Here is a 25,785-nt window from a genome sequence, read left to right on the forward strand (position 1 = left end):
GGGCTGTCCAGTTCAATGAAAGACAAACCGTTTTAAATGTACCTCAGGACCAAATCTCTTGTCATGGTCTATTTCAACAGAGCTGCACTGTGTGTCATGGCTTATACCAACCTTACCCATACATGTCATGTTCCACCTTCCATTATTTAGAATTTCTAAACAACTCCTTTTTCTCTCCCACACTTCTTTCTCGCAGGATATCCCGAAAGTTCAGAGAATCATCACGGCCAATAAATCACCTGCGAACATTGGGGTAATGAGGAGAAAAAGTAGTCCAGGAGTCAAGGACTGCCAGATGGAAAAGGTGAGCCTTTGGACTAATTAAATGGTAATAGACTATTTGTGACCCTCAGGCCCCAATCCAGCAGGTTCATCTGTTCATTAAGTTCCTTTTAGTCCTTCAGTCATTATGGATCACTGGCAACTTTTACCCCAAAACGTCTTTCTGTTACACCGGCACTGCAGCTAATTTCAGATCACAGGATCTGGGTCAATCAACGAATAATCTGTGAGGCTTGGGGCAGACTTTCAATGTCATTGGAGAAACTGGAGAAAAATCATGTGTTGTAATGGTTTGTATATTCAAGAAACCAGAAATACCCAGCCGGCCACTTGCACGTTTCGCTGAAGATACAAACTCAAGCCACTTTTATTAGACGAATGCGATCTCACTCTCTGCATTGTATGTATGGTTATGATCCTTGGATGAGGAAGCCGAATATGACTGCCCAACTCTATTGGATAGTGCGGCAGGGAAGGGACAGTTCCAGGGAGGAAGGTTCTTCTTGACACGTGGTTATCAATAACCATGACAGAAATTAGGCGGGGGGACGCTGGGGAGAGACAGTGCATGGTCCAGCAGGATCCTTTCCCGAGAGAAAATTACCCTCTATGGAGAAACGTGTTGAAAAGATAGTCCCGTAATGAATCCGTGCCAAAAACAATGTTTGCTCCTGTCGTGTTATTGATATCATTTTGGCGGGGCCATAAAAGGAGAAATCCTGCAGCAAAGAGACCTGTCCCCCACAGACACCGTCAAGTTCTACTTGTCTTCCACTGCGTGATTGGATGAGATGGAGAGAGGGAGCGAGATTAGAAATGAGTTGTGACAGTTTATAACAACTGTTATAATGCGCTATAAGTGTACGTCAAGGCATGATACATGCATTTATAAGGCATCGTGTGTGTGCGCGCGTGTGCGTCATAGAAAGTGTTACCATGTGTTATCTTACAATGTGCACATTTAGGAATTGATTTACTGCAATCCTTCAATCTCCTCTTTATAGGCAGCTTCACCAACCACCCTTAGCACTTTTAATAGTCCTGTATCATACACGATTAATGAGCTTGGGGATTGCAAAATGGTGTTATGAAACAACCATAATCTCTTTTTAGGATCCTTCTAGCCAGTCAAAGTTTGAGTTTAAGAACATGCATCCCAACATAGTTTTACAGCAAAAGATGCCTAGAGCAATAAACATTTTTTGCACATCATGTTTATCCAAACAGACAATTAATTCACCGCGTTCTGTGATGTTTTCAGTGAAGCGATGAGTGTTTTCCAGTATTGCTGCAGAGTGCTCAAAGCGCTGCACACAGGAAACGTCGTAAGATGTATTTGTACTCACCTAATCAGCTTCAGTGGACGGTTGTTTTGGTTGGCATAGTCGGTCAGGCTAGTGTTAGAGAAATATCAGCTATTTGAGAATCGAAAAAGACTAGTAGACTAGAATAATTGGTTTTACTGACAACAGGCTTCAGCCAAAACATGCTCTGTAGGTGTAATGTTATTAGGTCTTAATTAAGGTTATTTACTGTGAAGAATAGGCATATGCAGTATAGTTTCTAGAGGTGTATATATAGGTGAAATGCAATGTCACATAACCTTCTATCCCCTTGTGTCTTTTCTTAGGATTTCATTTGTGACCAACCACCTGGATTCGGTCCTATGTAGTAACATTTGAAATTGTGTTTTTTACATTGGATAAAAGTAGAGACTCAGAGCTAGAAAATGGTATATCATACACTACAGTTGAGGAAAAATGGGAAAGTAAATTTGCTTTGAAAGCTAAGAAACTTGTAACCCCACTTCTGAGAAAATGGCCCTTGAATGTTTTGGTACACCTACTGGAAAACTCTTCTTTGTCTACACCCATTCAGCATCATTCACACCCTCTTAAGCCTTAGGCCCACCCATCTCTTTAAGGATTCACATGTGAGGTCATGTGCTTAACAACCAAAGATTTCAAGACTAAAGGCTGGTTTATTCTATGTCTATCGACATGCCTGCTGGTCCAAAATAGAATAACTGGTGTATTTTAACACCAACAAACCCATCCGTTAAAAAGTATTTTAGGATATGTCAATCTAGCAAACCAGGCAACTAAAAGCAACTTTCTAAACATTGTTTCGGTTCGTTTGTAGCTTGCTAGCTAGCTAGCTAACGTTAAGTTAGCTGGCTAGCCAGTTCAAATAATGACCATATCATAGCTGACAAGGTCTTAACTTGAGCACATTTTTATTCATTATTACAGGAAAATAAACTCACAACAAGATCATTATTTACAAGTTAATGGCGAGCTAATGACAGAAAGTAACTAAATAAAAGCAGGGCATTCTAATGGAGAATTGTAAAACTTGGACACTGTCTTGTTGGGCTAACGTCATATCCTAATTTGACTTTAGTGCAGGTCACGTTGTTCTTCGGATTACCGTCTCCGGTAAACACTCTATATCAAATAAAATCAATGTTTATTTGTCACATGCACAGGATACAGAAGGTGTAAACAGTACAGTGAAATGGTTACTTGCATAGTGGATTCTTTTGTTTAGACATGTAGCTAGCTACCGAGCTAGCTAAACAATGAACCATAATCCCAACTCATAACGTTACTACCATGCATGAAACTGCAGGTAACTAGGTTCAATGTTAGCTAGCTAGCTAACATTAGGCTATAACTAGCAATGCAAATTGCTTTCTGAGATACTAATAATATTCCTACACAGATCATACACATAACGTTAGCTAGCGAGCCAGCCAGCTAATGTTAGCTAGATAGCTAACAGTACGCTTTAACTTGCAATGAAAACGACTTTGACAAAATTAGAAACATATAATATCTGAAAATATAGCTAGCTAGACTCTCTTACCTGTAAACATGGATGAACGCTTCTCCCTCTCTGTCACGGATGCCATGGTTGCCCTTAGTTTGAAGATGTAATCCGGATGTAATCATACTCTGCTTCCACTGGGCATTCCACTGATTTCAAAACTTGGTCAACTTCTTCATTGCAGTTCTTCGTGATGTCTTTCAAAAAAGGAGTGTTAGAAAGGATTACCTACACATATTTAGCAGCTCATGTTATAGACAGAAGCATGCTACATGGCAGACCAATCCGAACTCATCTCTTGGCATGTCCAGCCCATCCATTATTTCAGCCAATCATGGCTAGCGGAAAGGTTGCTGTCTTTTTCCGTGGCTAAACCAACTAGGCTCGTAATTTAACAATTTCATATTTACAGATGGCATACAAGTTTGTTATTATGGCACATGAAAGTTCACATGTTCCAGAAGGCATTTCTGCCCAAAAACGCATGTTGATAAAGAAAAAAAAATGGTTTATGTTCAAATGCCTCTCCTTTGAAGTAGTGACGTGTGCGACATACGCCTAGTTTCCTGACACGAGTCACATTTATGGGCTAAATGCAGTGCCAGCTCTAGCCACTAAGCTAAGGAAAGGAGTGAAGGGGAAAGCAGCCAACAAGTGCTCAGCATATGTGGGAACTCCTTCAAGACTGTTGGAAAAGCATTCCAGGTGAAGCTGGTTGAGAGAATGCCAAGAGTGTGAAAAGCTGTCATCAAGGCAAAGGGTGGCTACTTTGAAGAATATAAAATATATTTTGATTTGTTTAACACTTTTTTGGTTACTACATGATTCCATATGTGTTATTTCATAGTTTTGATGTCTTCACTATTATTCTACAATGTAGAAAATAGTAAAAAGAAAAGAAAAACCATTGAATGAGTAGGTGTGTCCAAACTTTTGACTGGTACTGTATATATATTTTTATTTTATATATATACATGTATATATTTTAAAAAATATATATTTTCCTTTATTATTTTCTCCTAACCTTACCACCCCTCCCCTAATTGGAGTAAATTAATGGACAACAACACTTAGGCTTCTACTTCCAGCTTATACATACTACACTGCTCAAAAAAATAAAGGGAACACTAAAATAACACATCCTAGATCTGAATGAATGAAATAATCTTATTAAATACTTTTTTCTTTACATAGTTGAATGTGCTGACAACAAAATCACACAAAAATTATCACAATGGAAATCAAATGTATCAACCCATGGAGGTAAAGTGAAAAACCACACTATAGGCTGATCCAACTTTGATGTAATGTCTTTAAAACAAGTCAAAATGAGGCTCAGTAGTGTGTGTGGCCTCCACGTGCCTGTATGACCTCCCTACAATGCCTGGGCATGCTCCTGATGAGGTGGCGGATGGTCTCCTGAGGGATCTCCTCCCAGACCTGGACTAAAGCATCCACCAACTCCTGGACAGTCTGTGGTGCAACGTGGCGTTGGAGGATGGAGCGAGACGTGATGTCCCAGATGTGCTCAATTGGATTCAGGTCTGGGGAACGGGCGGGCCAGTCTATAGCATCAATGCCTTCCTCTTGCAGGAACTGCTGACACACTCCAGCCACATGAGGTCTAGCATTGTCTTGCATTAGGAGGAACCCAGGGCCAACCGCACCAGCATATGGTCTCACAAGGGGTCTGAGGATCTCATCTCGGTACCTAATGGCAGTCAGGCTACCTCTGGCGAGCACATGGAGGGATGTGCGGCCCCCCAAAGAAATGCCACCCCACACCATGACTTACCCACCGCCAAACCGGTCATGCTGGAGGATGTTGCAGGCAGCAGAACGTTCTCCACGGCGTCTCCAGACTCTGTCACGTCTGTCACATGTGCTCAGTGTGAACCTGCTTTCATCTGTGAAGAGCACAGGGCGCCGGTGGCGAATTTACCAATCTTGGTGTTCTCTGGCAAATGCCAAACGTCCTGCACGGTGTTGGGCTGTAAGCACAACCCCCACCTGTGGACGTCGGGCCCTCATTCCACCCTCATGGAGTCTGTTTCTGACCGTTTGAGCAGACACATGCACATTTGTGGCCTGCTGGAGGTCATTTTGCAGGGCTCTGGCAGTGCTCCTCCTGCTCGTCCTTGCACAAAGGCGGAGGTAGCTGTCCTGCTGCTGGGTTGTTGCCCTCCTACGGCCTCCCCCACGTCTCCTGATGTACTGGCCTGTCTCCTGTCTCTCAGGCCCATACTCTGCACAGACCGGTGCACCATAAACAATCAGAGTTGCAGTAGTCCTATATGCAAATAGACCACTGCCATATATGGTTTACTTGTCTCATCGCGCTCTAGCGACTCCTTGTGGCGTGCCGGGCGCCTGCAGGCTGACTTCGGTCGTCAGTTGAACAGTGTTTCCTCCGTCACGTTGGTGCAGCTGGCTTCAGTTTGGCGGGTCATGTTTCAGAGGACGCATGACTCGACCTTCGCCTCTCCCGAGCCCGTTGGGGTGTTGCAGCGATGAGACAAGATCAAAATTGGGGAGAAAACGGGGGTAAAATACACACACTAAAAAATGGGCAGTGTTGTGTTTTGAGACAGGCTTGAATAAGCTTAGTAGCCACTAGGCAGAGGGTAGTCTAATAATGATATGGGAATAATAATTCATTTTATTTTGTAAAGTGCATCTATCAACACAACAAAATGTTCAGTCACCTCCTTGTGGATAAACAGTTTAATGTCAAGCCCTGCATGTTTGTTTCAAAAGTCTCATGGAACACTACACATTGGCTGCTACTGTAGGCTGAATGAAAGAACCGCTATTTCCATGTTCAAATGTTATGTGGCATTTTCTCCATAGCTTTTTATGGTAGGCCACTCTGGTAGGCCTACATTATGATCAAATAGCCAAGTAGCCTACTTGGCCACTGTTAAAACAGTAACTTAAAGCAGGTACAGCGTCAGTGTTCACAGTAAACGCGCGCCGGAAGTTGCACAACATTTTCACAACGTTCAACTTTGCGCTCAGCAGACCTGAAATTTGGTCAGTGACGGAAAAAAGTTGAGGGAACATTGGTCCCAAGTTCTCGAAGGTGCAATTTTGACATTTGGTAGTGCATCAGCAGTTTTTCAGTCACTGACAGTCACTCAATTAGCCCATGTCAACTAACATTTTATAGATTGCTAGGTAAGTTAGTCTAGCCAGGTATCTAAACCTTCTAGTAATCATGGCCAAATTACTGACTGGGCATGCAAGGCATGCATACTCAGATACATGTAGCATATTAACCTGGCATAAGTCATGGCACATTTGTAAAACTGCAGGAAATTATCTCAAAACTGCAACATTTTCTCTCCACCTCTTAGCAAAATGTGTAGAATTGCAGGAAATTCGCTTTAAAACAGCTACGGTTTCTCTCCACCTCTTAGCAAAATGAGTAGAATCCCAGAAAATGTGCTCTAAAACTGCAACATTATCTCTACGCCCCATGGTAAAATGTGTAGAATTGCAGGACATTAACATTAAAGCTGCAATTTTTGGTCTCCGCCACCAAGAGGTGGGCCACTAAAATGTTTCGCCGGCAAGGTCAGGAGGCCCCGAACCAAATCTCGCTTATGGCCCCCAAAATGCTAGAGCCCTGGCTAAATGTTGCTGAAGGCCACAGTCCTCACTCTCCATCCACAGAGCCCATAACATTTGTGTTCGTAAACTGAGGAGTGACTCTTTGCAAATGTAACTGCCACTGAGCTATATGAATTCTGTGGTAACCATCCACGAAAGCAAAGACGATGGGACATGCACAACATAATTCAAATACTAGTATATGTCTTTATATTATCTCTGGTAGTTTAGCCACAGTACAGCACTGTAGTTATAACGAGTAAAGTAGTTCTGTTCAAAGGGAAATGTTGGATTCTACTTTCGTCCAACAATGAAAGGATGCAAGTTTGTGAGAGACCTGATCCCGCCTCTGTCCATTCAAGTTCTGTCTTTGAAATATTCACACTGGCGCTAATGATGTCCTTGTATGACTTATACGCATGAATGCATGGACACACACAGTGAAATTTGTTTTAATCTATAGTATAATAGTTATTTTCCTCTCATGCATTTTCATTAGACCAGCTTGTTTGTTCAGGCCTTATGAAGTTAGGATGAAAATGATCTCTTTAGCCAACTCTGGCACATTTACATAGATTTACACTGACATTTTGATTCATGTGCACTGTCCCTGTCAAGTAAATAAATACATTTAAGTTTGTGTTTCTTTGTCTCACAACAGATTGGCGGGGATTGTTTCCAAAACCAGACGGAGACAGAATCCTCTCCCGACAGTAAAAAGCTGCTGGAACAGCAGGTTAGCATTTATAAATGTTTATGTACATAACATAATAACCATTCTACAAGGTGCCTCTTGCATTTTTCCCCATGTGAATTTTCTAATTTATCTTAAACCACATGTTACAATGTGGGCTGCGTGGGATATTATGGTGAAATTAATACATTGCATGCACATACATATTATTATAGCAAATGCCACCACAATCTACTGAACTGTGATATTGATTGTATTGCGCTCTGTCAAACAAATCCAAGCCTGGCTCGCTCAATCATAAGGAAACAGTGTCACACCTTTTTGGATGTGGCAGATGGTACAGCGACACAGATCCCATTGCAATGTAGTGTAACACTGTGTAACTGAGCCGCTGCCATGCATTTTAAGTGGGATTTCTACATCTCTGTCATGCTTAAATAGGATCAGCTACCATCGATTCTATAACCATTTTCAGGGGAAATAGCTATACCTATACCTTACCTACAGTATGATCTCTGTAATACCACCCACATTCAAACTAGTTTTTATTCTTAACCTCATTCTTAACCCTATGCGTCTTTTACCAGGGTCCCTCTGGTAAAATAGATTATATTACCGGTACAATAGAGACTAACCTGGGATGAGAAAAGCTTAAATAGAATGAACGTGACAATATTATTAGGTCATGGGCAAGCTTTGGAAAAGCGAAGGCCCAGTGCTTTCTCCCTCCTGTGGTCATTGTCAGATTGACTGATTATAAGGGAGAGGCGCTCACAAAGGGGCTGATCCCTCACTGATAGGGCCATGTGGCAGCCAACCACCCGGAGCATGTGATACTAAACAGCCTGACTGAGGGAGAGAAAGAGACCTTAAGTCAACCTACATTCCACTGCCATGTTGGGTTGTCACCATTCAAAAACACTGAGAATAACAATTATTATTTAATTTTTTCAGGGTGTGTTTTGCTTGATAGGCTGATTTTAGTTTATTTGTCACCAAATGTGACAGGATAAATGTAGCCCCAGCTCTGTTATGGCTGAGATGGCGCTGCAGTGGATAACTGCCGTCTTACGGGCTCCAGACCTATTTTGTGTGTTTTTTTATGCTGATCTGAACTTTATTTGCCATAATTTCCTATGACCGAAAACAGCTTCTGGACATCAGAACAGCAATCACTAACATCAATTTGGAGGAAGATTTCAGATTGAATAAGTCAGCAGCTCTAGAAGTTATGCTTACCCCGGACCAGGCCCTGATCCCCGGGTCTTGAAAGAGGAAGCGGCGGCAAAAGAGAGGTAAGCGAAGCGGCGTCATGATTAGACTACGTCGGCGAGCATCTAGACTGCCATGCCCTCTGTTTTGTTGGCCAACGTACAATCACGAGAGAACAAACTGGACGAGCTCCATTCAAGACTATCCTATCCTATGTTTCTCGGAGTCGTGTCTGAACAAGGACATGGATAATATACATGCACATCCAGAGGCGGCGCTTCTTGTGGCCAGTGATGTTAATGCAAGGAAACTGAAATCCGTCTTACCTCATTTTTACCAGCATGTCACCTGTGCAACTAGAGGCAACAAAACTCTAAATCACCTTTACTCCACACACTGAAATGCACTAAAGGCACTCCCTCACCCTCCCTTTGGCAAATCTGACCATAAAGCTATCCTCCTGATTCCTGCTAACAAGCAAAAACTCTAACAGGAAGTACCAGTGGCACGCTCAATACGGAAGTGGTCTGATGAAGAGGATGCTAAGCTACAGGACTGTTTCACTAGCACAGACTGGAATATGTTCCGGGATTCATCCAATAACATTGAGGAGTTTACCACATCAGTTACCGACTTAATTAATAAGTCCATCGACAAAGTCGTCCCCATAGTGACCGTACGTACATATCCCAACCAAAAGCCATGGATTACAGGCAACATCCGCACTGAGCTGAAGGCTAGAGCTGCCACTTTCAAGGAGCAGGACACTAATCCGGACACTTATAAGAAATCCTACTACGATCTCAGACGAGCCATCAAACAGGCAAATTGTCAATACAGGACTAAGATCGAATTCTACTACGCCGGATCTGATGCTCGTCGGATTTGGCAGGGCTTGCAAACTATCACAGATTACAAATTGAAACCCAGCAACAAGGTGCCCAGTGACACGAGCCTACCAGACGAGTGAAATGCCTTCTATGCTCGCTTCGAGGTAAGCAACACTGAACCATGCATTAGAGCAACAGCAGTTCCGGATGACTCTCTGATCTCGCTCGCCTTAGCCAATGTATGTTAAACAGGTTAACATTCACAAGGCCGCGGGACCAGACAGATTACCAGGACGCATACTCAGAGCATACGCTGACCAGCTGGCGAGTGTCTTCACTGAAATGAAACATCTCCCTGACCCATTCTGTAATACCTACAGTACATGTTTCAAGCAGACCACCATAGTCCCTGTGCCCAAGAACGCCAAGGTAACTTGTCTAAATGACTATCGCCCGTAGCACTCACATATGTAGCCATGAAATGCTTTGAAAGGCTGGTCATGGCTCACATCAACACCATCATCCCACTCCAATTCGCATACCGCCCCAACAGATCCACAGATGACGCAATCGCTATTGCACTCCACACTGCCCTCTCCTACCTTAACAAGAAGAACACCTATGTGAGAATGCTGTTCATTGACTACAGCTCAGCGTTCAACACCATAGTGCCCTCCAAGCTCATCACTAAGCTCAGGACCCTGGGACAAAACACATCCCTCTTCAACTGTATCCTGGACTTCCTGACGGGCCACCCCCAGGTGGTGAGTGTAGGCAACAACACATCCACCACGCTGACCCTTAACATGGGGGCCCATCAGGGGTGCGTGCTTACTCCCCTCCTGTACTCCCTGTCACCCACGACTGTGTGGATGCGCACGTCTCCAACACCATCATTACGCTTGCTGACGACATGACGTTGGTAGGCCTGATCATCAACAACGATGAGACCGCCTATAGAGAGGAGGTCAATGACCTGGCCGTGTGGTGCCAGGACAACAACCTCTCCCTCAACGTCAGCAAGACAAAGGAGCTGATCGTGAACTACAGGAAACTGAGGGCCGAGCACGCCCCCATCCACATCGACAAGGCTGTAGTGGAGCAGGTTGAGAGCTTCAAGTTCCTCTGTGTCCACATCACTAAGGAATTAACTTGGTCCACACACACCAACAGAGTCGTAAAGAAGGCATGACAACGCCTCTTCCCCCTCACGAGGCTGAAAAAATGTGTCATCGGCCCTCAGATCCTCAAAAGGTTCTACAGTGCACCATTGAGAGCATCTTGACTGGCTGTATCACCGCTTGGTATGGCAACTGCTTGGCATCCGACCGCAAGGCGCTACAGAGGGTAGTGCGTACGGCCCAGTACATCACTGGGACCGAGCTCCCTGCCATCCAGGACCTCTATACCAGGCAGTTTCAGAAGAAAGCCCTAAAAATGGTCAAAGACTCCAGCCACCCAAGTCAAAGACTGTTATCTCTGCTACTGCACAGCAAGTGGTACCGATGCACCAAGTCTGGAACCAACAGGACCCTGAACAGCTTCTATCCACAAGCCATAAGGCTACTAAATAGTTAACCAAATAGCTACCCAGACTATCTACAGTGACCCCCTTTGCTCTTTCGACTCATCACATACGCTGCTGCTACTGTTTATTATCTATCCTGTTGCCTAGTCACTTTACCCCTACCTACAGTGGGGAGAACAAGTATTTGATACACTGCCGATTTTGCAGGTTTTCCTACTTACAAGGCATGTAGAGGTCTGTAATTTTTATCATAGGTACACTTCAACTGTGAGAGACGGAATCTAAAACAAAAATCCAGAAAATCACATTGTATGATTTTTAAGTAATTCATTAGCATTTTATTGCATGACATAAGTATTTGATCACCTACCAACCAGTAAGAATTCCGGCTCTCACAGACCTGTTCGTTTTTTCTTTAAAAGCCCTCCTGTTCTCCACTCATTACCTGTATTAACTGCACCTGTTTGAACTCGTTACCTGTATAAAAGACACCTGTCCACACACTCAATCAAACAGACTCCAACCTCTCCACAATGGCCAAGACCAGAGAGCTGTGTAAGGACATCAGGGATAAAATTGTAGACCTGCACAAGGCTGGGATGGGCTACAGGACAATAGGCAAGCAGCTTGGTGAGAAGGTAACAACTGTTGGCGCAATTATTAGAAAATGGAAGAAGTTCAAGATGACGGTCATTCACCCTCAGTCTGGGGCTCCATGCAAGATCTCACCTTGTGGGGCATCAATGATCATGAGGAAGGTGAGGGATCAGCCCAGAAATACACGGCAGGACCTGGTCAATGACCTGAAGAGAGCTGGGACCACAGTCTCAAAGAAAACCATTAGCAACACACTACGCCGTCATGGATTAAAATCCTGCAGCGCACGCAAGGTCCCCCTGCTCAAGCCAGCGCATGTCCAGGCCCGTCTGAAGTTTGCCAATGACCATCTGGATGATCCAGAGGAGGAATGGGAGAAGGTAATGTGGTCTGATGAGACAAAAATAGAGCTTTTTGGTCTAAACTCCACTCGCCGTGTTTGGAGGAAGAAGAAGGATGAGTACAACCCCAAGAACACCATCCCAACCGTGAAGCATGGAGGTGGAAACATCATTCTTTGGGGATGCTTTTCTGCAAAGGGGACAGGACAACTGCACCGTATTGAGGGGAGGATGGATGGGGCCATGTATAGCGAGATCTTGGCCAACAACCTCCTTCCCTCAGTAAGAGCATTGAAGATGGGTCGTGGCTGGAACTTCCAGCATGACAACGACCCGAAACACACAGCCAGGGCAACTAAGGAGTGGCTCCGTAAGAAGCATCTCAAGGTCCTGGAGTGGCCTAGCCAGTCTCCAGACCTGAACCCAATAGAAAATCTTTGGAGGGAGCTGAAAGTCTGTATTGCCCAGCGACAGCCCCGAAATCTGAAGGATCTGGAGAAGGTCTGTATAGAGGAGTGGGCCAAAATCCCTGCTGCAGTGTGTGCAAACCTGGTCAAGACCTACAGGAAATGTATGATCTCTGTAATTGCAAACAAAGGTTTCTGTACCAAATATTAAGTTCTGCTTTTCTGATGTATCAAATACTTATGTCATGCAATAAAATGCAAATTAATTACTTTAAAATCATACAATGTGATTTTCTGGATTTTTGTTTTAGATTCCGTCTCTCACAGTTGAAGTGTACCTATGATAAAAATTACAGACCTCTACATGCTTTGTAAGTAGGAAAACCTGCAGAATCGGCAGTGTATCAAATACTTGTTCTCCCCACTGTATGTGTACATACAGTGAGGGAAAAAAGTATTTGATCCCCTGCTGATTTTGTACATTTACCCACTGACAAAGAAATGATCAGTCTATAATTTTAATGGTAGGTTTATTTGAACAGTGAGAGACAGAATAACAACAACAAAATCCAGAAAAACGCATGTCAAAAATGTTATGAATTGATTTGCATTTTAATTAGGGAAATAAGTATTTGACCCCTCTGCAAAACATGACTTAGTACTTGGTGGCAAAACCCTTGTTGGCAATCACAGAGGTCAGACGTTTCTTGTAGTTGGCCACCAGGTTTGCACACATCTCAAGAGGGATTTTGTTCCACTCCTCTTTGCAGATCTTCTCCAAGTCATTAAGGTTTTGAGGCTGACATTTGGCAACTCAAACCTTCAGCTCCCTCCACAGATTTTCTATGGGATTAAGGTCTGGAGACTGGCTAGGCCACTCCAGGACCTTAATGTGCTTCTTCTCGAGCCACTCCTTTGTTGCCTTGGCCGTGTGTTTTGGGTCATTGTCATGCTGGAATACCCATCCACGACCCATTTTCAATGCCCTGGCTGAGGGAAGGAGGTTCTCACCCAAGATTTGACGGTACATGGCCCCGTCCATCGTCCCTTTGATGCGGTGAAGTTGTCCTGTCCCCTTAGCAGAAAAACACCCCCAAAGCATGTTTCCACCTCCATGTTTGACGGTGGGGATGGTGTTCTTGGGGTCATAGGCAGCATTCCTCCTCCTCCAAACACGGCGAGTTGAGTTGATGCCAAAGAGCTCGATTTTGGTGTCATCTGACCACAACACTTTCACCCAGTTCTCCTCTGAATCATTCAGATGTTCATTGACAAACTTCAGACGGCCCTGTATATATGCTTTCTTGAGCAGGGGGACCTTGCAGGCGCTGCAGGATTTCAGTCCTTCACGGCGTAGTGTGTTTCCAATTGTTTTCTTGGTGACTATGGTCCCAGCTGCCTTGAGATCATTGACAAGATCCTCCCGTGTAGTTCTGGGCTGATTCCTCACCGTTCTCATGATCATTGCAACTCCACGAGGTGAGATCTTGCATGGAGCCCCAGGCCGAGGAAGATTGACAGTCTTTTGTGTTTCTTCCATTTGCGAATAATCGCACCAACTGTTGTCACCTTCTCACCAAGCTGCTTGGCGATGGTGTTGTAGCCCATTCCAGCCTTCTGTAGGTCTACAATCTTGTCCCTGACATCCTTGGAGAGCTCTTTGGTATTGGCCATGGTGGAGAGTTTGGAATCTGATTGATTGATTGCTTCTGTGGACAGGTGCCTTTTATACAGGTAACAAGCTGAGATTAGGAGCACTCCCTTTAAGAGTGTGCTCCTATTCTCAGCTCGTTACCTGTATAAAAGACACCTGGGAGCCAGAAATCTTTCTGATTGAGAGGGGGTCAAATTCTTATTTCCCTCATTAAAATGCAAATCAATTTATAACATTTTTGACATGCGTTTTTCTGGATTTTTTTGTTGTTATTCTGTCTCCTACTGTTCAAATAAACCTACCATTAAAATTATAGACTGATCATTTCTTTGTCAGTGGGCAAATGTACAAAATCAGCAGGGGATCAAATACTTTTTTCCCTCACTGTATCTACCTCAATTACCTCGTACCCCTGCACATCGACTCGGTACTGGTACCCTGTGTATATAACCAAGTTATCATTACTCATTGTGTATTTATTCCTTGTGTTATTATTTTTATATATTTTTATCTCACATTGTTGGGAAGGGCCCTTAAGTAAGCATTTCACTGTTAGTCTACACCTGTTGTTTACAAAGCATGTGACAAATACAATTTTATTTGATTTAATATGAGCCAGTTTGCTACAGAAGGAAAATTGTCCTGCAGCAACAGGAAATGTGAATTATTGTGTGGATTATAATTAATTTACATTTTTGTAGGGGTTGATACATGTTTCTTAAGGGAAAATCAAGTCTGAAATTTGAAAGTGGAAATTACAAACTTCAGAAGCCTTTTAAACCTCAAATACACTACAAGTTTGACATTTCCTGCATTGCAGGAAAGTTCTCCTGCAACAGGGTGATCAAATTAAGATCCTACATCTGCACAGGTATCTGTTGTTTGTTTGTATTGGCTTTACTTCAGGCAATAAAAGGCTTGGCCACTGACAGAGAGTGTGATGCAGAACTCGGCAAGACTCAAGGCATCCAGCAATGCGACATTGGTTAACACTAAACAGATGCTAGCTGAATTTATTTCATCCCAAGTCATCATCTCATCTCTATAGAGCTGCTGCCTATGCTGTCAGACAAAATCAACATTTTATTAGTTCCTCAAAGTACATAAGGAATACTTTTATGACTGCTGAATACCAACTATCAATCACTTAGATCATTGATCAAGAAAAATGCTATGTCTGGCGCAAACCCAACACCTCTCATCACCCCGAGAACACCATCCCCACAGTGAAGCATGGTGGTGGCAGCATCATGCTGTGGGGATGTTTTTCATCGGCAGGGACTGGGAAACTGGTCAGAATTGAAGTAATGATGGATGGCGCTAAATACAGGGAAATTCTTGAGGGAAACCTGTTTCAGTCTTCCAGAGATTTGAGACTGGGACAGAGGTTCACCTTCCAGCAGGACAATGACCCTAAGCATACTGCTAAAGCAACACTCGAGTGGTTTAAGGGGAAACATTTAAATGTCTTGGAATGGCCTAGTCAAAGCCCAGACCTCAATCCAATTGAGAATCTGTGGTGTGACTTAAAGATTGCTGTACACCAGCGGAACCCATCCAACTTGAAGGAGCTGGAGCAGTTTTGCCTTGAAGAATGGGCAAAAATCCCAGTGGCTAGATGTGCCAAGCTTATAGAGACATACCCCAAGAGACTTGCAGCTGTAATTGCTGATAAGGTGGCTCTACAAAGTATTGACTTTGGGGGGGTGAATAGTTATGCACGCTCAAGTTCTGTTTTTTTTTGTCTTATTTCTTGTTTGTTTCACCCCCCCAAAATATTTTGCATCTTCAAAGTGGTAGGCATGTAAATGAAATGATACAACCCCCCCCAAAATCATTTTTAATTCCAGGTTGTAAGGCAACAAAATAGGAAAAATACCAAAGGGGGTGAATACTTTGCAAGCCACTGTAATTCATCTCTAGAGAAACTGCGCATTCAGCTCAGAAAAAAAAACAGAACGAAATGGAATTAAAATAATTGAACTGTCAATTAGTTGTTTAAAAAACGAAAAATAACATACATTTTGGTTAATTCTCAGCACTAGTTATTATATCAATATTTGCGCATAAAAGGGTTTGCACCATCGTTTCTCACATAATTCATTTTACTGACACAAAAAGATCCCACCATGTCGAACTAACAAATTATCTGTCTGCATTTATAAAATTGTACCGAAACTGTGGATGGAAACGCATAAAAACTGTGGATGGAAACGTAGTTATAATCACACAATATTTTACATACAGCAGCTTTTTAAAGGACCAGAGTTTGGTCAGCTTCAAGTTTTCTATTTTGCCATGGAAAAAATATTGCGATACTGGTATTGTCCCAGCCCTAAGTGGGTGTGCAGTGTATATTTCCAGTAAAACGGATAGGCTAATCAACATGAGTGTGAAGTAAGATTGCAGGATTTTTTAAGTAATATTGCTGTATTGTTAAAGTAATACTGCTGTATTGTTAAAGTAATGCTGCTGTATTGTTAGTACTGCTGTCATCAATCCAGTATTGTTTCGGCACAGTAGCCCATTGTTTCAGTGTTACTCTGCCACTGTTGTTTATGAGCTATACATTCTTGTCTTTTGTATTGTCAACAGCAAAGGACCACAGCGCAGATTGTAAAATCAAATGCAAAGCCCTCAGATGACAGGGAGGAAGTGGAGGGAGGCAGCAAAAAGACAAAACTACACAAAAACAACTGAATGGATGGGATATCAGTGGAGATGCAAAAAACCTGCATTACCTAGAGATCTTTTTCAGAGCACATACTTGTGCCCACACACATGCACACACACTCACACACACACACACACACACACACACACACACACACTGTTTGCAAAAGAGACACAGGAATTGTTGGATGAAAACAAACTTCTCAACCGTGAAATTTTGAACTTTCTCGATTGAAAACCTGCATAATAAAATGGCATGCATTCTAGACTTCTAGACTTATTTTAAAGGTAGCAATGGCACTGGTAACTTGTTTTATGATTTTTCATTGGGTTTTATTTCAGAGCGAGGACACTACTTTCTACAGTAAATGTGTGTTATTTCTAAATAAATCCCTTTGCACTGGTGAGGTCATGATATTCTGTAATATAAGTACTCCCATTAACAAAAACTGCTGTAACACCAAACTTACAAATATGGTTTGTCACTCATTGTAGCAAGGTTAATTTACTCTCTCCTCCATATTTTGAATTATATAGGCTCTCAAGTTGGCTGGCCAACTTCTTTCAACATTTAATATTTCAGAGCTCTTTCTGCCTTTAACATGCTAGAGGTGAAGAGCCAAAGACTCACAATGAGTCGTCTCCCTGAGAATGTGCCATGCACTGAGTAGTTACCCCTAGCTACATTTATCTGTGTTATTTGACCTTTCTGTGTTCTTTCAATAAACTGTGATTTTCAGTAAATGTGTGAAGAATAAATTGATATTTGTGGAGAAAACGAATCGACTGGTCTATTTTTAACCTATAGAAGGAAGAAGAACTATTTACAAAATTTTGACCGTATGCCACATTAGTAAATATATATCACACCCTTGTAAGTACAGTGTAATTGCAGCATAGGTAGCCTAAAGTGTAAGGGGAGAATCAAACAATATATTTCAGTTCGCTTCCCAATCTAATATGTGTAAAACAAATTACATGTGTTATTGACAGAAAATTCACTAACCACGACAGTAGCTACTATATATATATTTTTTAGGCCAAGGGTATTGCTAATGTTATGGCATAAGGTCAATGAAATGTTAAGTAGGACCTGAAGAAAATACTGCAACTGATATTTAGCCATTAAAGCAAATAGTTACTCTTTTGTTGCTGAACAAAAAAATAACATTTGTTTTTAAACGCAATTTATTCAAGTTATGTTCACTCCAACATTGACAGTTGCATACTAATTCATTATGGAAGAAATCTCAAAGGAGGACAGATATTAATTATTCCAGACTTTATAAAGGAGCAGAGTTAAAAAGAAAAGTAAAGCAATCAAGTATTTAATCAGTCTTGGGGTGATTTTTTTTAGCAAGGCTATGTTTGGCTGCTTAATATAACCGGAATGTAATGATTCATAAAAATACTGCTTATAATATGCTAATACCTCTACCATTATAGGGCTACCATCATCGCCCTTTTTAGCACATAGGAATCCATTTAAATATAATTTGGGGGGGCTCATTTAAAAACAAAGTGAACCGATTGTGGGGAGTCTCTTGTTGACATGATACAACAGCAGTCATGGATCTGTTATGAATGTATGTGTGTCACTTTAAAGGAAGTAGAATGATACACAACAGATGTGTTATGAATGTCAAAAAGTGCTTTGCTATCATTTAAAATTACACACCTTTATAAAGCAACCTATATATTTCAATAGCGGTGTCATGAACCACTGTGTAATATAGGGGTGGGTCCCAAAGACATTTTAAATCGGCTTACAGTTGATGACGACTGTCAATTTAAGGTAATAAATAAAATATATTCATCATTCAAATAGCAATGACATTAACCATTATGATACATAAGTACGTAAGTATGTGTTACAGGCTTTTTATTTTTTATTTCGAGGTTGGTTCCGTTTGGGTAGGATGTGGTTCACCTGTCGTCTCGTTAGTGAGGTGTTTAATCTGTGATGGCCCAGCTGATAATTAAGACCTGCTGGGCCAGTGCATAAACTGGCAAAAGAGATGTTGGGAGAGCTACAACTTTGCGTTGGCGCTTCCACTTTAAGTTATTGAACAAAGCTTTTATTTCTGTGTTTTCTCCTGCTTGTGTTTGTTTCATGTTTATTTTTACTCCCTAACCTAGGGTTTCCCAAACTCGGTCCTGCAAGTTTTGGTTTTTGCACTAGCACTACACAGCTGATTCAAATAATCAAAGCTTAATGATGAGTTGGTTATTTGAATCAGCTGTGTAGTGCTAGGGCAAAAAACTAAACGTGCACCCAGGGAGGGCACCAGGACCGAGTTTGGGAAACCCTGCCCTAACCTAAATTATTGTGGGATTTTCTTTTAGTTTGTCTGTTCTCAGGCAAATCCAGTAGGCGTCCATGGTGTCTTTTAAGACCCAACTGGAGTTGCTTGGTCAGCACTCAGTAGGCACCCCCATGGATGCCTTTCAGAACCCATTTTAAAACCCCACATGCTTCATTTTGGTTGTCAGTATCTTTGTTAGTTCCCTTTTTCTGCTTTAGGGAACGTAACAGTATGTATGTAAGTAAGTATATAGTTAGTTAGTTGTAAGTAATTGTGATACTGGACATAGTAGGCCTACTGTATCACATGCATAGATTTTTTTAATACTTTTTTTTATCCCTTTCCTGTGACATTTGGGACAGTCAGCAGGTGTACAACTCTTTTTGGCCCTCTAATCCTTCTTTGTGGCAAGTTATAGCATATCCTACTGGTCTAGTGGATAGCTTTCCAACAAAGCAACAAGGGTCCCTCCCCATGATTTGGCTGGACAAGGATGGATTCCACGAGTGCTTATGGGCAGAGGCAGTGCTGATGTAACTATGTAGCTACTAAGCATCTCATACGTCATACAATGAGATGCTAAACAAAAGTAGCACATTCAGATTTTACTTTTGGGTCATGTACTAACGTGGTAGTTACATAGCAGATCGTTACATACTGTTCCATACAACATGTTATTCCTGTTTCCAGCATGCACAATAACAGTGATTTGCAAAAAAGCTCACCATTGAGATTGAACATTGAGTGATCTAATGCCCCGTTCTGGTTCTAACATGCATCTTTTGTCCTGATCTTGTCCACATTCTGATTGTGCCCACATTTTCAGACAGGTGTAGACAATTAAAAGACTCATTGTGGTTTGATTGTGATCAGGTTTAGTCAGGCACACATTGTGTCTTACAAGTGTAGACGGATCTGGACAGTGAAACCATTTAAAATCATCATTATCCCACCTTCTAAAATCATTGACAGGTGATTTATGGCATCAATATGTGTCTTCAAATAAATAAATAAATACTATTTTGAAAGAATAGCTGTCAAATTATTTGCATACAGGGAGGGAACAGGAAATGTGGTCACAATGCAGACAAGTGGGACAGATATGAGACACATGTGTAGACATATTTCTGAAATGTTGGCACAGGACAAAGGACGTATAAACAAGGCTTAGCAATGTCATCTTAGGTGGTTGCTTAGACACAATTGTAAAAAAATAAATTAAATAAAATGTTTTTCATGCATAGGATACAGTAAATGCAATGCACTACAAATGCTCATACAAAAGTGTAATTACACAAACTGGAAACAGGTATGACTGTTGTGCGTATTATGTAATAATGTGCACCTACCTACACTAATTACACTATAACTACTTTTGTAATTAAATACATTTGTATTAAGGACACTTTGTAAGGTTCTGTATTTATTTTCTTAGTCAACCTTGTGTTCTTGAACGTAGCCCTGTTTCTTTGTGTTCTTGAACGTAGCCCTGTCTCTTTGTGTTCTTGAACGTAGCCCTGTCTTTCATTTTTGTTCATTGATTCCACCTGTGTTAGTTACTCACCTGGTCTCATCAGCTCCTTATTTAGTTCAGTTCATTCTGTTTGTGCCTTGTGAGGTATTGTTCGTTTTGACTCTACTAAGCCTTTTCCTAGCTCGTTTGTGAGAACCAGTTATAGTCTTCAGTCCTAGTTTTTGATTCTCCTGCCTGTTTGCCTACCTGTGTATGACCATTGCCTGCCTGTAACCACGATTCCTGCCTTCTGCGAAAGCTAAATAAACACCTGCCGCGCTCTGCGCGTGAATCTACACCTTTTTCTCCCTGAGTATTCATTACACACTTTATGGTGCCACTTCACGATAAGAGTCCCCACAATGTATGTGGCAGTATTTTGGGTACTTCTATCTGGCAGACAGCAAACTGTCAAATTGACAAACACTGTTCAAGAATCTTTCGACCAATTGGGAAGTTTTCAAGTTCCTTACACAATAGAAAAGTGAAGGGATGCCCACATTAGATATTGAAGGTCAGCGGTATTATCCATGTGAATAGCATTCGGTACACTAGACACACAACCTAATTAAACACTCACATTCATTACACAGCTTCCCCCTGCTCCTTTTTTATACTTCAGCTGTCAGTTGATACTCAAACGAGGCATGCATGTAACGATCCCGGCAGTCTGAGTCGGGTCCTGTCTGTGGACTAGTTTTTCTGCTCGGGATCTCCAGTTTCCCGAGGGTTCTGGAACGCTCCGGGGAGCTCTCTTGATTTCCGCACCTGCATCCCATCAGCAATCTGCACACCTGGTCCTGATCATCACCCTTCTTAGGCTCTGGCCTAACATCCATTCCCTGCCGGATCGTTAGCCATGAACATCACTCGTCCGGAACCTTCATCCAACCTCTGCCTGGTGGTCGGCGGCTGCCGAGCCCTGATGGGATCAACCACTGCACCCCCAACAACTAATCAACGCCGCCCGCTCTGTTCCCTGGATTATTCAGCATCACTCTTGAATTTGTAAATAAACACTCACCTTCGTTTCAACTTACCTTGTCCTGGTCTGCTTCTGGGTTCTGGCTTTGTAACTCGTGACAGAACGATCCGGCCAGTAATGAACCCAGCGGACCTGGACTCTGTTCGCCATGCCATTACCCATCAGGAGAAGATGTTGGGCCATCATAGCACGGTACTACAGGAGATCGCGTTGTCAGTTCGGAACCTTTCTACCGGTCTGACGGAGGTCCAGAACCAACGCAAGAGTCCGGTGGAGGATCCACTACCGGTTTCACCCATCTCGCCTGCCGCTTCTGGAGCTGTGTCTTTCCGTGAGCCCAAGGTTCCGACGCCGGATAAATATGAGGGGGAGCTGGGAAGATGCCGTTCCTTCCTTATGCAGTGTGGATTAGTGTTCGATCTACAGCCCTACTCTTATGCCACAGACAAGGCTAGGATAGCCTTTGTGATTGAGTTGCTGCGTGGTCGAGCGCTGGAGTGGGCTTCAGCCGTTTGGGAACGACAGGATCCCTGCATGGCTTCATACCAGGGGTTCACGGCCGAGATGAGGAAGCTCTTCGACCATTCCGTCCGAGGGAGGGACGCAGCTAGGCGCCTGTTTCGCTTCGCCAAGGAACTGCAGCGTGGCCGACTTCGTGATCGAGTTCAAGACGTTGGCTGTGGAGAGTGGGTGGAATGAGGAGTCTCTGCAAGCGGCCTTTTACCAGGGTCTGTCGGAGCAGCTCAAGGATGAGTTGATCTCCTATCCGGAGCCTAGTGACCTGGACAGCTTGGTAGCCTTGTCTATTCGGGTGGATAATCGAGTCCGAGGAGCGAAGGAGGGAGAAGCAATGGGGTCCGCCCAATCGATCAGCTTCTCAGTTCCCAGTCGGGTCGGGTGGTGGACCAGAACACGTCGATCATTCTCCACCACAAAGGATTAGTGGAGAGGTCCTCTCTCCCGATTCTGAACCCATGCAAGTGGGGCGGCACGGGTTAACCAAGGAGGAGCGTCAACATAGACGTAAGACCAACTGCTGCCTCTACTGTGGTAGCTCGGGACACTACCTCTCCACTTGTTCCCGGCGGTCGTCAAACTGCCCGGCTCGCTAAAGTTGGGAGGACTTTTAGCGAGCCAGTTTCAACCTCTCAGTACCTCTGTCAGACCCCGTTTCCCGGCTACCCTTGTGAACAGGAATCAGAGCTTAGCGATTAACGCTTTTATCGATTCAGGTGCCGGTGGAAGCTTTCTTGATGCCGAGTTGGTGGAACAGCTGGGGCTTTCAAGGAGCAATTGCCGGAAGCCATTGAAGCGACCACTCTGAACGGCAGTAGTCTGGCACGTATCACGATGAGGACTGAACCGGTTAAGATGCTGTTGTCGGGGAATCATTCGGAGATGAATTCATTCTTCATTCTGCCGTCTTCCCATGTTCCTCTGGTCCTTGGATACCCCTGGCTGAAGGAACACAATCCCACGTTCGATTGGGTGACGGGCAAGGTAACGAGTTGGAGCCTTGATTGTCATGCTAACTGTCTCAAGACTGCCTGTCCCCATTCGGTTCCCAGTCAGGTGATTGAGGCTAAACCCCCAGATTTGTCCCTGGTTCCCGAGACATATCACGATTTTGGGGGAAGTGTTCAGTAAGCAGAAGGCTCTGTCACTCCCTCCCCACCGACCATATGATTGTGCCATCAGCCTGTTCCCTGGAGCTGTCTACCCCAAGGGAAGGTTATACAGTATCTCCCGCCCTGAACGTGAGGCTTTGGAGACCTACATCAAGGAGTCCCTAGCTGCTGGTCTCGTTCGTCCCTCGTCATCACCCCCTGGGGGCAGGATTCTTCTTTGTGGGTAAGAAGGATGGCTCTCTTCGACCGTGTATTGATTATCGGGGGTTGAATGACATCACGGTCAAGAACAAGTATCCCCTGCCCTTGATGAGTTCTGCCTTCGACTCCTTACAGGGTGCTACGGTGTTCACCAAGCTAGACCTACGCAATGCGTATCACATGGTCCGGATCAGAGAGGGAGACGAGTGGTTGACGGGTTTCAATACACCGATGGGTCACTTGAGTATCAGGTGATGCCGTTTGGACTGACCAATGCTCCAGCGGTATTCCAGAGTATGGTGAACGACGTCCCTGAGAGATATGATCGGTCTCTTTGTGTTTGTTTACCTGGATGACATTCTGATCTTCTCGAAGGAACCTTCCGACCACGTCCAGCATGTCCGGCAGGTTCTGCAGCGATTGTTGGAGAATCGCCTGTTCGTGAAGGCCGAGAAGTGCGAGTTTCACGCCCACACGACATCCTTTCTCGGGTACATCATCTCCAGGGGAGAGATTAGGATGGACCAGGAGAAGGTTAGAGCGGTTCTGGAATGGGCCCAGCCCGGTACGAGATTGCAGCTCCAGAGATTTTTGGGGTTTGCGAATTTCTACCGCAGATTCATCCGGGATTACAGCCGTGTGGCCGCTCCGTTAACTGCCTTGACTTCCAGTATCAGGAGCTTCAAGTGGAATCCGGAGGCGGATCGAGCATTTCTGGATTTGAAGAGGCGATTCACCAACGCACCGATTCTCTCTCAACCGGACACGGCCCGTCAGTTCGTCGTTGAAGTGGACGCGTCTGATGTGGGAGTTGGCGCCATCCTGTCGCAGCGATGCTCCACGGACAGTAAACTCCATCCCTGCGCCTACTACTCTCGTCGCCTTTCGCCTGCGGAGAGGAATTACGATGTGGGTAACCGGGAGCTTCTCGCGGTGAAACTTGCCTTGGAGGAGTGGCGCCACTGGTTGGAGGGGCGGAGCAACCGTTTATTGTCTGGACTGACCACAAGAATCTTGCTTACGTGCAATCGGCTAGACGTCTCAACTCCCGTCAGGCCAGGTGGTCGTTGTTTTTCGGACGATTCAATTTTTCCCTGACGTTCCGACCTGGATCTAAGAACGGCAAGGCGGACGCCTTGTCTCGGATGTTCTCCAAGACGGAGGAGAGTGGGTCCAAGACCGAGACAATTCTCCCCCGGAACTGCGTCGTGGGAGCTGTTAGGTGGAAGATTGAGGAGGAGGTGATGGCGGCTCTTCGGACGCAGCCCGGTCCCGGTAACGGTCCACCCGGTCGGTTGTTTGTGCCTGAGTCGGTTCGTCCTGCGGTCCTCAAATGGTCCCACGCCAGCAAGATGGCTTGTCACCCTGGCGTGGCTCGGACGATGGCGTTTCTTCGCAGACGGTTTTGGTGGCCTGCCATGGGCGAGGACACTCGGGGTTATGTTGCTGCCTGTCCAGTGTGTGCGCAGAATAAGAGTACCACTCGGCCCAGCTCTGGACTACTTCACCCCCTTCCTATTTCCCGGCGACCATGGTCGCATCTGGCCCTGGACTTTGTCACTGGGTTGCCCGCTTCTGAGGGGAACACGGTCGTTCTGACTATCGTGGACAGATTCAGCAAGTTCGCCCACTTTGTGCCAATTGCCAAGCTTCCCTCTGCCTCGGAGACGTCCGAGATCCTGGTTAGGGAGGTTTTCAGGGTCCACGGGTTGCCCAGTGATATCGTTTCCGACCGTGGCCCTCAGTTTACCTCTGCTGTCTGGAAGTCCTTCTGTTTGGCCATTGGAGCTACAGTCAGTCTCACATCTGGTTTTCACCCCCAATCTAATGGTCAGGCGGAGAGAGCCAACCAGAAGATGGAATCCACGCTACGCTGCCTGGCCTCTTCCAACCCCACCTCCTGGGTCTCTCAGTTGCCTTGGGTTGAGTATGCCCACAATACTCTCCCTACATCTGCCACTGGGATGTCTCCCTTCCAGTGCCTGTATGGCTACCAACCTCCCTTGTTCCCTTCTCAGGAGAAGGAGCTCTCAGTGCCTTCTGTTCAGGCCCATATTCGTCGTTGCCACCGGACCTGGCATCGGGCCAGAAAGGCACTCCTTAGAGTTTCGGACCGGTATCAGCTCCAGGCGAATCGTCGCCGGATCCCCGCTCCCACCTACACCATCGGAGATAGGGTCTGGTTGGCCACACGGGATCTTCCTTTACGGACTGAGTCTAGGAAGTTGTTACCGAAGTTCATTGGTCCGTTTGTGGTGGAGAAGGTGATCAATCCGGTGGCAGTTCGACTCAAACTCCCGAGGACGCTCAGAGTCCATCCCACCTTTCATGTCTCCTGCCTCAAGCCTGTTTTCCTCAGTCCTCTGTTGCCTCCTCCGCCTCCTCCTCCTCCTCCTCGGATGATCGGAGGTGGTCCTGCCTACACGGTGCGACGCATCATGGATTCCAGACGGCGGGGCCGGGGTTTCCAGTATCTCGTGGACTGGGAGGGGT

General features: G+C 44.4%; 1 protein-coding gene across 1 annotated transcript in view; it reads left to right on the plus strand.

Moving 5' to 3' along the window:
* luzp2 (leucine zipper protein 2) overlaps positions 1-17,456 on the plus strand; it is a 185,447-nt gene extending 167,991 nt beyond the window's left edge. Inside the window, exons 10-12 of the mRNA XM_041841427.2 lie at positions 197-304; positions 7,385-7,459; positions 16,582-17,456. Of these exons, the coding sequence (XP_041697361.1) occupies positions 197-304; positions 7,385-7,459; positions 16,582-16,686 (288 nt within the window). The 3' untranslated portion in view covers positions 16,687-17,456. The remainder of the gene's footprint in view (positions 1-196; positions 305-7,384; positions 7,460-16,581) is intronic.
* Positions 17,457-25,785: the final 8,329 nt, after the last annotated feature.

The sequence above is a fragment of the Coregonus clupeaformis genome, chromosome 21 (assembly GCF_020615455.1).
Source record: "Coregonus clupeaformis isolate EN_2021a chromosome 21, ASM2061545v1, whole genome shotgun sequence".
NCBI lineage: Eukaryota > Metazoa > Chordata > Actinopteri > Salmoniformes > Salmonidae > Coregonus > Coregonus clupeaformis.